The sequence below is a fragment of the Adiantum capillus-veneris genome, chromosome 11 (genome assembly GCF_014529385.1).
Source record: "Adiantum capillus-veneris isolate H3 chromosome 11, ASM1452938v2, whole genome shotgun sequence".
Classification (NCBI taxonomy): domain Eukaryota; kingdom Viridiplantae; phylum Streptophyta; class Polypodiopsida; order Polypodiales; family Pteridaceae; genus Adiantum; species Adiantum capillus-veneris.
Genome location: NC_140941.1, coordinates 14,282,463 through 14,298,161, shown reverse-complemented (window position 1 = coordinate 14,298,161; position 15,699 = coordinate 14,282,463). Strand labels below are relative to the sequence as shown.

At 44.6% G+C, this 15,699-nt stretch overlaps 1 protein-coding gene across 3 annotated transcripts in view; it reads right to left on the bottom strand.

Annotated features, from left to right (window-relative positions):
* ATXR2 (histone-lysine N-methyltransferase ATXR2) overlaps positions 1–15,699 on the bottom strand; it is a 167,143-nt gene that overhangs the window by 130,820 nt on the left and 20,624 nt on the right. For all 3 annotated transcript variants that reach the window (XR_015189576.1, XM_086522852.1, XM_086522853.1), the window contains exons 2-3: positions 15,216–15,294; positions 15,020–15,105 (exon numbers count right to left, since the gene is read on the bottom strand). Coding sequence is in view for 2 of the 3 variants with exons in the window: in XM_086522852.1 (XP_086378978.1) it covers positions 15,020–15,105; positions 15,216–15,294 (165 nt within the window). In the remaining variant the exon portion in view is untranslated. The remainder of the gene's footprint in view (positions 1–15,019; positions 15,106–15,215; positions 15,295–15,699) is intronic.

Genomic DNA, 15,699 nt, shown 5'->3' with positions numbered 1-15,699 from the left:
CCAATCGACGTGAGGTGGGAAAAAGCAACCTTGGTGTGAGCGCAAGGCCACCAAGGGGTGCGCCCACGGAAAAGAGTAGAACTCGGGTGAAGAGAAGATCCTTCTCCAAGGCGATTTGCAAGCGAAAGAACACCTCAAGAACCTCAAGATCCTCAAGAACCCAAGAACCAAGATCCTCAAGAACCCAAGAACCAAGACCCTCAAGAACCCAAGTTCCTCGTGAACTTAAGAACCAAAGATCCTAGTGCATGGTCGTCACATACAGGTGATGAGCATGAGAGAGGCGACGAAGGATTCTCCCCACCAGGAGATTTTTCCAACCCTCCCCCTTCGCCATCTACACCACGAGTTGTGCTAACTCCTATGGAGATGATGGTCAAGTCAATGATGGAAATGATGCTGGCACAACAAGAAACGACTCGCCTTACGATGGAACGAAATGAAAGAAACGCACTACACCAACAAGAAGCGACTCGCCTTACCATAGAAGCGAATCGAGTTGCGCTGGCACAACAAGAAGCCAATCGCCTTGCTTTCGAACGCAAGCGCGATGAACCAAATGAACGGAAAGCAGAAAGGGACGCCGAGCGTGAAGCTCAAAGGGAGGTACGCACTCAAGAATTTATTTCCCAAGTGCTAGCCTCGAAGACCGAACCACCCAAAGATCGTAGAAGTTCATCAAGTGGCGCCAGTCACGATGCGGCTTCCAACCATCCAATCACAAAGAAGTAGACTTTCAGTAAGTATGACGGTAAGATGGATGCTACAGTTATTCATTCTTGGTTGCATCAATTTAATGCTTATTTTGCGACAACTAAGAAAACAGGCAATAGCAAAGTTTTGACGGCAGCTATGTACCTTGCCGGTGATGCCATTAATTGGTACCACACATGGCAAGAGGCACAGCTAGCCGCGCACCTAGAGGCAGCCGACGGATTCACGCCCCTTTCCTTCGATTGGGCTGATTTCCAAGACAAGCTCAAGGCGCGGTTTATGCCACCTGAGTACCTCGCACGATTGAAGGACGATTGGCGCTCTCTCAAGCAAAATGGTATGCAGTCATGTCTTTTTCTAATCATGTTTTGCAGCTAGGCACTCAATTACGAAAATCGGATGATGAGCGCAATGAGGCTTTTCTCTTTGGGTTGGACGAATACATCAAGTTTGATGTTGAAGTCTTTGACCCCGCGGATCTCAACAAGGCGGTAGCAATCGCTCTCGCCCAAGAGATGAAGCACAAGAAGGGAAAGCCTAAGGAGAACAAGACTTCCACAAGTACCTCGCAGACTTCTCAGAACCCTCAGAACGATAAGAACGGTAAGAATGGTAAGACTCATAACTCTTCTAACCAATCTTCCAACAGTCTCTCAACAAAGAATTCTTCCAATGAATCTAAGGGTAAGGCTAACACAATTGCTAAACCTAAGCTTACTCCAGATGAAAAGGTAGCACAAGGAATTGTAGGAGGATACATCACGTCGCAAGAACAAAGCACTTATTTTAAGGAAGGTCGTTGTTTTCATTGTCACATTAAGGGTCACATAAAACGAACATGTCCTAAGCTTGAATCGAATGAATCTAAAGAACCCACAACACCCACTTCCTCTGTCAATGCAATGAATGATAACACGAATGTGCCCCAAGTTTCTCAAGACCCTCCCATTGATGAATCTCTCATTAAATGTTATGGTCGTACGTCGGGGCACCGTTTTGTCATATTGTTTGACCCAGGTAGTATGCATGATGTGATCAATTCCTCTCTTGTTGAGAGAGCCCGCCTCGAAGATAGTCCGAGATCTCCTATCGAGGTCTTTGGCTTTCGTCTCGGTATGGACGCTCTCATCACGGAGGAGTGCCTTGATGTGTTGTTTGCAATTCAGCAAATTGCCTTCACTAGAAGATTTGTTCTTTCTCCTCTCTCAGGATGTGATATGATTTTGGGCATTCGATGGTTTCGTGAGACTAACGCTCTCATTGATTTTGAGGCTAACACTTTAACTCTCAATGCCAAAAGTGATTCTCCTACTGTCTTTCATGGAGAGGAGATTTCTTATTCTCCATCTCTCATTGCTAATATGTAGGACAAGATTGAAAGGATTCAGGATAAGGAGACTCTCTCAGTCTCTCTTTCTCCACAGCATGACACATAGAATTTGCATGATTATGAGAAGCATGATGGTTTGAATGATAATGATTTGCAAGATGGTTTGGATGACAAAGATAAGCATGTTAAGATGCATGAAGATGATGTGATTGTTCACAAGGATGATGTGTTAGTGGATGCTTTTTCTAGCGAAGCTAACCTCGTTGCAGATTCGATCAATCACGAAGGATCGATCTTGGCTCTCGAGCCTTGATCCAAAGAGCCCTTACAGGAAGTATTATGTGTTCGCATGATTGATACGCACGCATTGTTCGAGTGTTTCATTCGTGACGGTTTCCTGTATTTTAGTCAACATCATTATGTGATCCCTTTTCCTAGGCATGACATACTGTATGTTGAGCACGTTTCTCTCATGGATGAGCACGAATGTATGCGGATTGTTCATGAAAAGCTGAAAAGTTTGTATGTCAGGAAGTCACATTCCATGTCTCTTCCTTGGCGTGACACAGTTTCCGAAAGAGCACATGATAGTATGAGCACCAAGCCTGGACATTTCCATTGTAATTTGCCACAGTTGATTGATTTCGATCAAACAGAAAAGATTCGATTTTATTGTTTGCATGTGTTTGATGAGCAGGTTGTCACTCCATCTATTTGTTCATCTACATTGCATACACGGTCTTTAACTAAGACACGATTTTTTTCCTTCACTTTACGTGGAATGGCTATGTTCATGGTTTTGTGTTAGAGATGGTTTCAGGAATTTTCAGCCATGGAGATACTTGAAGACGAAAGAAGCAGGTCTTTAGATGAAGTTGAAGCATCGAAGGAGCCACAAAAAGACTTTGTGTCGCTTTCGGTGCGGCCCAAAGAAGCAAGCATTGCAGACCTTTATGAAGGTCAAGTACCTCACGACCCATACATCAGAGTGGGCCGGCGAAGAGTCCCTTCCAGGATTCCGGAGACGAAAGAAGCAGGTCTTTAGATGAAGTTGAAGCATCGAAGGAGCCACAAAAAGACTTTGTGTCGCTTTCGGCGCGGCCCAAAGAAGCAAGCGTTGCAGACCTTTATGAAGGTCAAGTACCTCACGACCCATACATCAGAGTGGGCCGGCGAAGAGTCCCTTCCAGGATTCCGGAGGCTATTGGCGATCTCCCTCGACGTCATACAGTTCGGTACCAGTACCTTACTTTGAAAAGGAGGGTATGTCACGTGACACATCCAACCCTATGTGTCCGTGGACAAGCTACAGCATGATCAGGGTTCAGTCAGTCCAGTCAGTCTAGATTTAGAAGTGATCTGGCACTTTTGTGAGTCTATTCGTAGACTGTGCATGCCCAGTCACTTAGTGTAGATGCATATCCTCTGGTTGCACACAACATGATCATCAATATTCCCTTCAGAATCCATCAGATTCAGTCAGGGGAATTTTTGAAGTGACTTTATCCTATTTTTCCCTATTTTTAACTTTTTCACTTATTTATTAAGTGACTTTTGTTGGGTACTCAATAGAGCAAATTGGGTAAGTTAATATATAAGCAAACCCAAGTTAGCACAATAGGACAGATGAGCAAGGAGCACAGCAGGCTACCAAGCAACAGGTGTTCCCTCCCTCTCTCAGCAAGACCCTCCCCAAGCCATCTTGGTGAGGCCACCTCCCATCGCCATCAAGCCTCCCTATCCCCTTGGCGTTTTCCTCACAGCAGCCATTGCCATAAGCTCCTTTCCCTGGCGTTTTCCCCTAGGACCGGCAACCCAACACCAGTCACAAGCCTAGCGTTTTTCAGCCAAAAACGCTGCAGCCTCTTCAGCGTTTTTCAGCCCAGTCCTTGGCGTTTTTGGGATCGCTAGCCAATCTGCAATTCCAGCATTTGTGTAACGTTTTCAGCATGGAACCCACAGCCGTGGCAGCGTTTTCAGCAAGCACTACAGCAGGTGCAAACAGCCTTAAAAACGCAGCCATATAGAGCAGGTATCTCAGCGTTTCTCATCACCATAGGACCCCCGACAAAACCAGTCATATTCAGCCATAAAGAAAGCAGTAAAACAGTCATTTTCAGCCACCGAAACAGCCCCGAAATTCAGCAGATAGAAGACCGCAGATTTCAGCCCTAAGTCGTCGTCATCATCACCGTCGGCATAGTCCCCATCTGCATCAGCCCATGCATCATTATTGTATACCTTTGTGCAATCAAAGTTAGACCACTCTCGCCGACGAGAGTGGGGCCTTCGGAAGAGGGTTTTACAACCTCTCGGGTGTCGTATCTCTTTTCTCTCCTCCTCTCAGTCTCATTCACTTGCACGCACATTATCCACTCACTTTGTTCGTGATCATAGCACTCTCCATAAGACGGAAGGCTCTCTCCTTCGCTAAGAACTAAAAGGAACCTTGAGCAAATAAAGAACACTAATCTTAAGAAAATACAACATTCATTCCGCTGCACCTTACAAGACAACTCACCACCCGGAAGCTCAAGCTAGCTTGGGGACGCCCAAATTGAGAGAGGGGGCCTTTTTGTGGCTTTCGTGAGTAGATTCTCAAATTCACAACTTTAATGAAAAGCTTGCCTTCTCCTTTGTCTCATGTAGCACAATAATTCCGCTCTCGTGCACCTCTCTCCCCCTTACACATATGGAAATGCCCCACTAGTTGGGCTCCTCATATGACAATGTACAGTCTTGTGGGTTTTATGTGCGTTTGCCACGGCAAGAGCCCTCTAAACAAGAACCATATTAGCTAATTGCTAATCCCCCATAGGTACTAACTGTCCCATTGCGACACATTGCAAAACACGAGAGTTCTCACGGGAAAACTCATCCAAATCAAAGGGGAAGTGTTCCATTGCATACGGCAACTCCTGAGACACTCATAGACGTGCTTGCTCCGCTCAAAATGATCCAAAACAGGGAGTTTCAGTTTGCTGCGCTTATTTGCAGGTTTAGGGTTTCGCACCTAATTGCAAGATAACACCTACAAAGCTTTGGGAAAGCCTTGGGGTGGTCATAAAAGAGTTAGGGCACCTGTCAATGACCAAAACAGGGAATTACAGCACGCTGAAATTTACTTACAGCTCACCGAAAAGCTTCCAAAATGCAAGGGAACCCGTCCTAGACTTGTACCTTTGACCTACAAGAATTTGATGCCGTTATGTTGCCGAAATTGAGTCGAAAACCTGCAATTTCATCTCTCCACATGTTTAGACAGCTTGGTGGGAGTTTGGTCTAAGTGTTCGTTTGTTTTCAATTAAATAAAGAAATACCGAAAGCGGCGCCAATCTTTGGGGCCTACAGGGTGTCGATCTTCATGTGCGCAGTGACAATCTAGTTTTTGGACTAATCTATATTATATCTTCTTCTCAATCCTCTGTGTGAAATTAATAGGTAATTGGGTTAGTGCAACCCTCTACTATGCCACACATGACAAGACACTACTTCAAGATGTATCCCAAGCTCTTCTTTGGATAAGAGTCCTTGCCAAGTTGCAGATATGACATTTCCACTCTTGACAAAGTTGCGACAAGATGTAAAGATCATCAGCTTTCGGTTTTCCAACAATGTTATGGTCAAGAATTCTGCCATGACATGGGATCTAACAATTAGAGCCCGATATTTGTCCCTTCTCCAAGAGTTCTTTGACAAGAGATTGTCCATCATTTACCCTAGGTGTTATTTTAAATGGGAAGGAATGTCACATGTCACAAGGCGTGCACCACGTGCCAATAGAAAAGAACAGACTGAACATACTTTTAGCACTTTCAATAACAACTGAACTGAGAGAAAGAGAGACGACACGCGACAAGGAGTGGCGGAATTCCACCCTAGAGAGTATTGGCCCCAAACCTTGGCGCCCCTTTCGGTATTTCTTTATATTGCATCAACACAGTACAAGTCGGTACTCTAGACTCTGCACCTTCTCCAGGAAGCATGCCAAAGAATGAGCCCTAGCCTCATATTTAAAGGTCCTTGGCTTGAAAAGTAGTTACAGTTTTAAAACTCAAAAGCTTCTAGTCCAAAAAGCAATGCCAAAAGCTGCCGACGTAATTTACGGAAATCCGTACAGCCTGCCACACCATCATGCCAGCGCAATTTTCGAAAATCTGCCACGTCATTAGTTTTTGTGTGTGTCCGGATCCTGCTTTATTTTCTTCCTTTATGTCACTTGGGGCCCCATCGAACCGGGTCCCCATAAGTTGGTAGGACTTCTTCTATTACTTCTTCTTCTTAGGGTTTAGGCCCCTCGGCCACATCTGTAAGTTGGCTCCATTCTTTAAGCTTTAACACGTCAGCAGTTTGTTACATCTCCCCTTCTTGAAAGAGAGTAATCGTCCGCGATTACAGCATATCTGCAAAACAACTCAAGTTAGCTCAAAATTTTCCGAGGGACATTCCGAGGGACGATCAATTTGCTCTTTTTATTAAGGAGTTAGCTTCTCCTTTCTGCTCTTTTGATCAACGAGTTAGCTTCTCCTTTCTACTCTTTTGATCAAGGAGTTAGCTTCTCCTTTCGTCCAAATCGGAACTCTTGATATTCAGGAGTGATAAAATTAGCCATTACACCCATACCGTATTGATCTTCCACGGGTGTCTTGATGCACTAAAATTACATACCCAGGCAATCTCATCCAATTAGGAATATTCAGTAATTGGCACATCACAATGCAACACAAATGCTTACATATGCATGTTACAGGACACAACAAACAGCGCCGCTGAGCACTCCCCGGAGAAAAACGGTCTACGGTATGAAGCTACTCAACGACTAACTCGTCACACACACCCCCCCCCCCCCCCACACAAATAACCTAAACAGCTCCGGGCCATGAGCTCAGAGAATTGTACAACCAAACGCTCCCCAGACCGCAATCTGCGTCGCTCGGAGGTTCAAGCATACAACCAAACGCTCCCCAGGCACCAGCGACCTACGTCGTTCGGAGATTTTCTAGCATGCAACGGAACGCTCCCCAGGCATCGGCCTGCGTCGTTTCTAGGTTTTCAACATATAACGAAAAGCTCCCCAGGCATCTGCCTACATCATTCCGAGGTTCAAACAATACCAAAACAGTATTTCTCACTTCTCCACCCGAGAGTAAAATCACCAATCATTGAAACCAGTATCAAACCAGAGTCAAACAATTCAAATTGACACCAAGACAGGTTTAAAACAGATAGCATCCATTTCAAACAAACTCCAAACAAGATCACCAAACAAGTTCTCAAACAGATTTGAAACTTAAAAAGAAATCTCGACATCAGCCAAGCTCGAAAAGTCGACTGACTTTCCATCCTAAAACCTGCACCAAAAATTAGGGTTGGGTTCCTTCCAGGAGGTCGTAGCCGAGCACAGCATGGTCCATCAGCTCTTGGACAGACAGTGTTTCTTTGGCGGCGATGGTAGTCCCAAGAGATAGCAATCACACCGAACCTCCAAGGTCATCTGCTCATGAAGAGACAACTACTGAGAGATGTCGAGAAATTTCAAGTTATAATCTGCTAGGGTTCCCATGGCAAGCATTTCAAGATACCCACTCTGCCAGAAGTTGCACTCTGAAGGAAGATGTCAGAAACATATAACTTCGGACAAATTTTTTTCTTGAAAGCTTGCCAAGTACTTGGAGTGTGTGGCACTGATCTTAATGGCTTATGCCCTATAAGACATGAGCGGTGAAGACGGGAGCGCACCCGATGCGCGATGAAGTAAGGGTGGGAGTGGCTGATAAGTCCGGGTTGGAGGGCGAAGATACCTCAAATAAAATTCCAATAGCTCTGACTGCTCTTTTGTAGGACCGGTATGCTTTCAGAAAAGCACACGTCTGATGCCCTGATACCACTGTCACAAGGCAGGCACCACGTGCCAATAGAAAAGAACAGACTGAACATACTTTTAGTACTTTCAATAACAACTAAACTGAGAGAGAGAGAGAGAGAGAGAGACGACACGCAACATGGAGTGGCGGAATTCCACCCCATAGAGTATTGGCCCCAAACTTGGCGCCCCTTTCGGTATTTCTTTATATTGCATCAACACAGTACAAGCGAGTACTCTGGATCCTGCACCTTCTCCAGGAAGCATGCCAGAGAATGAGCCCTAGCCTCATATTTAAAGGCCCTTGGCCTGAAAAGAAGTTACAGTAAAAAGCCTTTAAAACTCAAAAGCTTCTGGTCCAAAAAGCAATGCCAAAAGCTACCGGTGTAATTTACGAAAATCCGTACAGCCTGCCACGTCATCATGCCAGCGCAATTTTCGGAAATCTACCACGTCCTCAATTTTTGCGTGTGTCCGGATCCTGCTTTATTTTCTTCCTTTATGTCACTTGGGGCCCGATCGCACGGGGTCCCCATAAGTTGGTAGGACTTCTTCTGTTACTTCTTCTTCTTAGGGTTTAGGCCCCTCGGACACATCTGTAAGTTGGCTCCATTCTTTAGGCTTTGACACGTCAGCAGTTTGTCACATCACATGTGACATATACTTCATCCATATGTTACCGACTTGATCCTATTGCAAATACGAGGATGGACCAAGCTGAAGACCCCTGTCCTCCAAAGTGTGCATCTCTTCGCCCAACGGCTACACATCTTCATCAAATGGTTACATCCTTAGAGCAAATGGTCACGTCTCTACACCAATTGGTCACAACTATTAATGTAAGGATGTAAATCTTAGTCTAGAGTCATGTCTCTTCGTCAACAAACATGCCTCTTGATATGACCATTCTGGTGGAGCCATTCAATGAAGCGATGTAGCCGTTAGGCAAAGAGACGCACCCTTTCGAGGACAGGGGTCTCCCATCTGGTCCATCCTCGTATTTCAGGATCAAGAGCAAGAAGGTAACATATCGTTCAAGTATACATCACAAGCATGACAGTTTCCTTTCAAAAGATGTACCATAAAGCTAGAGGAAACCCGTCGTCATCCTCCTCACGTTATTCATAGCGATCTCTATATCTATGAGGCATGGATCTCTTCTTCCGAGGCCATAGCATCTCCTCTTCTTTCTCCTCGGTGTGGTCCAAGTCTTCCTCAATGAGTTGTCTGCACCTCTGCAATTCTCCTATATGTCTAAGTTCGGCTCCATAGCAAGAGAACCCTCCTCATCAACATGCGCTACCCCTTCTTCCTCTACTTCGCTTTCCACTTCTTCTTCCTCTTTCTCTTGTACCTCTTCTTCCACATAAAACTACTCTTCCTTGGAGTCTCTATCGACATATGAGTCCATGGCGTCTGCTACAAAAAGTCAGATTTAATCATCCATAGAAGAAGAATGGATTGGAGTCCCAATACCACTATAACCAACAAGTTACTGACAAGGCCATGAATCGACAACAAACCCACAACTGAATTGAGCACAGCAGATACTCAAACTTGAAAAGAGAACAATCAACAACTGAAAAAACTGAACCTGAGACGCGCACTCGTCCCTAAGTCAAGCGCCCCTTCTGGTACTGCTTTATTGCTTTATAATCACAGATACAACGGCCAAGGAGTCACTCTGCAATTCGCAACCATGCAATGATCTGCAAGTGACTCCATAGGCCTCATATTTAAAGGGACGAAGGCCCAAAAAGAAATTGCTATCAAAAACTGGCGCACAAAAGCTGTAGCGCCCCCAAAAAGTCAACACTTTCAATAATTGCCGAAAAAGCACCTTCGTCCCTTGCTGCCACGTCACCTTCGTACGGACTTCCACGTCAACACCACACGAATTGTTGTAACAAACTGTTGACGTGTCAAAGCCTAAAGAATGGAGCCAACTTACAGATCCCGACCGAGGGGCCTAAACCCTAAGAAGAACAAGTAGCAGAAGAAGAAGAAGTCCTACCAACTTATGGGGACCCCGTCTGATGGGCCCCAGTGACAAAGGGATTAAAATAAAGCAGGCCTCACACACACTCACGCAAAGTTGATGACGTGGCAGTTGTACGGCAGATTTCCAAAAATTGCGTTGGCATGATGACGTGGCAAGCTGTACGGATTTCCGCGTTTTGCACTGGCTGATGATGTGGTAGGCTGTACGGATTTCCGTAAATTACGCTCGTAGCTTTTGGCATTGCTTTTGGGACTAGAAGCTTTTGAGTTTTGAAGCCTTTTCACTATAACTGCTTTTCAGGCCAAGGGCCTCTAAATATGAGGTTAGGGCTCATTCTCTGGCATGCTTCATGGTGAAGGTGCAGAGTTTGGAGTACCGGCTTGTACTGTGTTGATGCAATATAAAGAAATATTGAAAGGGGCGCCAAGGTTTGCGGCCAATACTCTCTGGGGTGGAATTCCGCCACTCCGTGTCGCGTGTCGCCTGTCGTCTCTCTCTCTCAATTGTGTATTTATTGAAGTCTGTTCAGTCTGTTCTTTTCTATTGGCACATGGTGCCCGTCTTGTGACAGTGGTATCAGAGCATCAGGCGTGTGCTTTTCTGAAAGCATACCGGTTCTACAAAAGAGCAGACAGAGCTATTGGAATTTTATTTGAGGTATCTTCGCCCTCTGTCCCGGACTTATTAGCCACTCCCACCCTTACTTCATCGCGCATCAGGCGCGCTCCCGTCTTCATCGCTGTGTCTTACAGGGCATAAGCCATAAAGAACCCAAGACTTGAAATTCATGGATTCAACAAAATATTTGCAGTTTCTGCTCAACGAGCTTCACGACATTCCTTCGCGGCATCCTCAGCAGAATCTTCCGATGCTGCAAAGTTTTCAACAATTTTTGAACTACATGTTATCCCCTCTGATGGCCCAAGTGGTACCTCCTCCTCCGGCACCAGAAAGTACGAGAGCTTCCAACCGGCAACCTTCTGAGCCATATGTTCCGATCGGGAGAGTCTTCAAGAATATGGTGCAGCCATCTGACCCTAATCAAGTGCAACCGCCTTTGCCACCACCATTGTCCCCACCTCCACCACCATCGCCACCAGGCTACAATGGTTGGAGCCCATATGGATACCCTTATTATCCATACCCGGGATATGCGCCTAACCAACCCAAAGATTTCAAAGATGGCGGCACGACAGTCAAATTTTTCACTTTTTCCGGGGTAAAAGATCGCAAGAAAGCATTGCAGTTGCTACAGCAATTCGACAACATCTATGCTTTGGGGAACTATACAGAAGAATCCAAGATTTCTCGAGCAGCGGGATTTCTTAAAGATAATGCTATGCAATGGTGGAGTTCAATCGCGACACAACCGCATGCTCCAAGGACCTAGCAAGCTTTCAAGACAGTTTTTGAACGTAGTTACATGACTTCTATGTTTGAAGTCCGGATATTGGCAGAGTGGGGTAACTTGAAAATGCTTGCCATCGAAACCATGGACTAATATAACCAAAGGTTTCTCAACGTGTACCTTCCGGTGTCCTTTAGATCTGTTCCCTTGGAGGCCCAATGCGAGCGATACACCATTGGACTACCATCACCATTACAGGAATATTGTCTATCCAAGCAAGTCTCTACCATGCAAGAACTTTTGGACCATGCCGCGGCCGGCTACAAACTGATGAAGGGAAAGCTAGTGTTTACCACAGAAGCATCTCCGTCTACGAACCACAACTCTCGCCAACAAAGAACAAATTCTCGAGTCTCGTGAAAGTAAACCACAAAGGCCTCGTTTGACGCCTCAACAACGAGACACCTTACTACAAGAAGGCCGATGCTTTGGATGCTTTCAAACAGGGCATAATCTAATTGTCCCGAACACACTGATAGACCAGAGGAGCCGACGCCCGCACCAACGGTCAACAAAACCCCAACGCCACCTCTTGCTAAGAGATCTAGACCCGCTATTGGACTAGTTCCTCATATTTATGGCATACGCCTTGAGAGTACAAATGAATTGTGTCGAGCATATGGCAAAGTCAATGGCTTCAAAGCCCTTATTTTCTTTTGACCCCGGAGCTACAGAGAACTTCATTCATCCAGAATTCTTAAAGCAGATGCACTTTGATTATGATGCAGAGGGTGGAGAAATTGAAGCTGAGCTAGCCGCAGGGCAAACTCAGAAAGTGGTCTTCCAGTGACTATTCAAAATTATCATGGAAAAGCTGATTTCCACATCATGAAGTTGGGCAATTGCGACGTTCTCTTGGGCATGCCTTGGCACGACAAGAATGATGCGACTCTCCAGGTTCGGAACCGAACCATCACCGTGATGCAGAAGGACAAGCTAATTGTCCTTAAAGTTTGGTTGTCCGAACAAAACCTTGAATGAACTCTCTACTTGTTTTTTTTTTTTCCTTATAGATAGAAAGTATTGTTTGAAAATTTGTTTGAAATGGATGGTATCTGTTTTGAACTTGTCTTGGTGCCGATTTGAATTGTTTGACTCTGGTCTCAATGATTGGTGATTTTACTCCCGAGTGGAGTAGTGAGAAATTATGTTTGAGAATGCTTGTTCATACTCATGGCCCGAACCCTTGTGGTTATTTGCGGGGGGAGTATTGAATGATTGAAAAGTGCTGGGTTTTTTTTTTTACTCATTGCCCGGACCCTTGTGGTTATTTACGGGGGGAGTATTGTTGTTGTGACTCCCGGCCCAGACTTGGATGGTTATGCGGGAGGAGTATTAAGAAGTCTGAGCAGTGGTTACTCTCAGCACCTCCAAACGACGCAGGCTGCGGTCTGGGGGGCGTTTGGTTGTAAAAGGCCTCTATATCTCCCAGCCCGGACCTTTTTAGGTTATGAAGGAGGAGTGATGAGGGAGTCGTTGAATATCTCCCGGCCCGGACCTTGTTAGGTTATGCGGAAGGAGTGTTCATCAGTGACTTTATGTTTCTATGTCTTGTAACATGCATATGTGAGCATTTGTTTTGCATTGTGATGTGCCAACCACTGAATATTCCTAATTGGATGAGATTGCCTGGGTATGTAATTTTAGTGCATCAAGACAACCGTGGAAGATCAATACGGTCTGGGTGTGATGGCTAATTTTACTACGCCGGAATATCAAGAGTTCCGATCTGGACGAAAGGAGAAGCTAACTCCTTGATCAAAAGAGCCGAAAGGAGAAGCTAACTCCTTAACAAAAAAAGAGCAAACTGATTTGTCCCTCGGAATGTCTCGGAAATTTTTGGGCTAACTTGAGTTGTTCTGCAGATATGTTGTAATCACAGACGATTACTCTCTTTCAAGAAGGGGACATGTAACAAACTGCTGACGTGTCAAAGCCTAAAGAATGGAGCCAACTTACAGATGCCGACCGAGGGGCCTAAACCCTAAGAACAACAAGTAGCAGAAGAAGAAGAAGTCCTACCAACTTATGGGGACCCCGTCCGATATGCCCCATTGACATAAAGGGATTAAAATAAAGCAGGACTGACACACACTCATGCAAAGTTGATGACATGGCAGTTGTACGGCAGATTTCCAAAAATTGTGCTGGCATGATGACGTGGCAGGTTGTACGGATTTCCGTAAATTATGCTTGCAGATTTTGGCATTGCTTTTGGGACCAGAAGCTTTTCAGTTTTGAAGCCTTTTCACTGTAACTGCTTTTCAAGCCAAGTAGGGCCTTTAAATATGAGGTTAGGGCTCATTCTCTGGCATGCTTCCTGGCGAAGGTGCACAGTTTGGAGTACCGGCTTGTACTGAGTTGATGCAATATAAAGAAATACCGAAAGGGGCGCCAAGGTTTGGGGTCAATACTCTCTGGGGTGGAATTCCGCCACTCCGGGTCGCGTGTCGTCTCTCTCTCTCTCAGTCCTGTACTTATTGAAGTGCTAAAAGTCTGTTAATTTGTTCTTTTCTATTGGCACGTGGTGCCCGTCTTGTGACAATTGCTATGTCAACAGTCCCGTGATTAGCGCCACAAATCCTGCCGAGATTCTCGCTACAATTCACGCATCCCTAAGCTCTTCTTGATCCAGTCCAACTCCATCTCAACAATTGCTCTCCTTGTCTAATCCGATAGGTACATGCCACGTCATCACTATGTGACCTATCCACATCCAAGTCTCCAAATGCAAGATTGGAATCCCCCTCTAGAACCCCAAAACCATCTAGGAAAAGTACATGTGGATAGAAGTATGAAATAATCAAGCTAAATGACTTAAGACCATCCTTCCAAACATAACCTTCGATACCCCATGTAGAACAAAGAACATAAAGTGTCTTTCCATTTCACCAGATTAAGAAGCATCGGCAATCCAAACATGTATGTGCAAGAGGTACCAACCCCCTAGAGGTATAAAGCACGTCATGATGCGAATCCAACAACCTCCCAGCCAGTACCATTAATCCAGTTGTACCATTCAAGCATAGGTAACAAGATGATCCTCCCTTCTATAAAAATTCCGGACCGCCATTTAGGGACATGTAGAAAACCTGGACTAGATAACAAACTCTTATGACACTTTTGAGAACAACAATAAGACAACATCGACAAACCAACAGTCCAGCACCCATAACCACTGAGACATAGCCTGGCTTTGATTCCATGGCAATACTTATAAGATCATTTGTGGCTAATTTGGCCTCTCTTCTCAAATTTCTTGAATCTCTATTACACTCTCACTTCACTTTCATCATATATCTATCACCCTTCAGGGCCCAATTACCATTGAGCAGTAGTGAAAGAGCTCTCCAGCGGTCTGAAACAAAAATCAATACAATCATTCATCGTTTCGAAGCGAAAATCTTTGGAAACTGCCATACCACTTGGATTGAAGCTAACTATTGCTATTTATGCTCTCCCCCTCCTTTACTATAAAGCAAAGGAATAACAAGTATGGTTGTACTTTATCAAACAATTTGTAACCTTATCAGCAATCTTACTTGCAAGACACTAAGATGATGAGTCCCTTAGCAATACGAGACTGAGGCATAAAACTGCAGAAACAAAGGATCTTTCGGTACCCAACCTTCGAAAAGTCAGGGATAATTTTAACACAATTTTCTAGAGGAATAAATCGTATAATTAAATGAGTGAGAGTACCTTGTTTTGACTATGTTGTGCTCCCACAAGCATGTGTTCTTTTAAAACAAGTTCATCCACATCATAATTCTTTGTAGCAAAAACACCTGCACGGAGATATAAACACAAAAATTTCTTATGTGTAAACCTCTATCCAAGAAGAAAATGCCACTACCATTATAGGAACTTGCGTATCATGTACAATAGGTAATATGACCTTTTCCAATGCTAGAATCAATGTATCTCACTACCACTCCTGAATGGTTCTGTGCCTCCAGAAGCTTGGCATAATACACCTGAAATGTAATTCTTCCGTCTTTAAAAAAACAAAAAACCTGCCATAAAAACCTATTTAAAGGAATTCACAAATGATCTTTAGCTGGACAAAGAAAGTTACGAAAGTGTACAATGTAGGCTAAACATAAATGACAATAAGTACATCTAAAGAGGGCTTTGTTGTGGCGTGCCTTAAAGTGAAAGCTAGATGCAAATTGTGCGGAAAGACAAAACAAAAAAGGTGAGAAAGCTCATTCACCGCCCAGCCACAAGTGACACCTGTCTCTAATTGTCTCTAATCCACAATGCCTCACATCACCCAGTTTCTTCTTAATTTTCTCACATGAAAAAACTAGATGTACTTTGTTATTGGGAGGTACTTGGAGCTTGTAAGCCCTTTCTCCTGCTCTTCTAGCAAATGAATC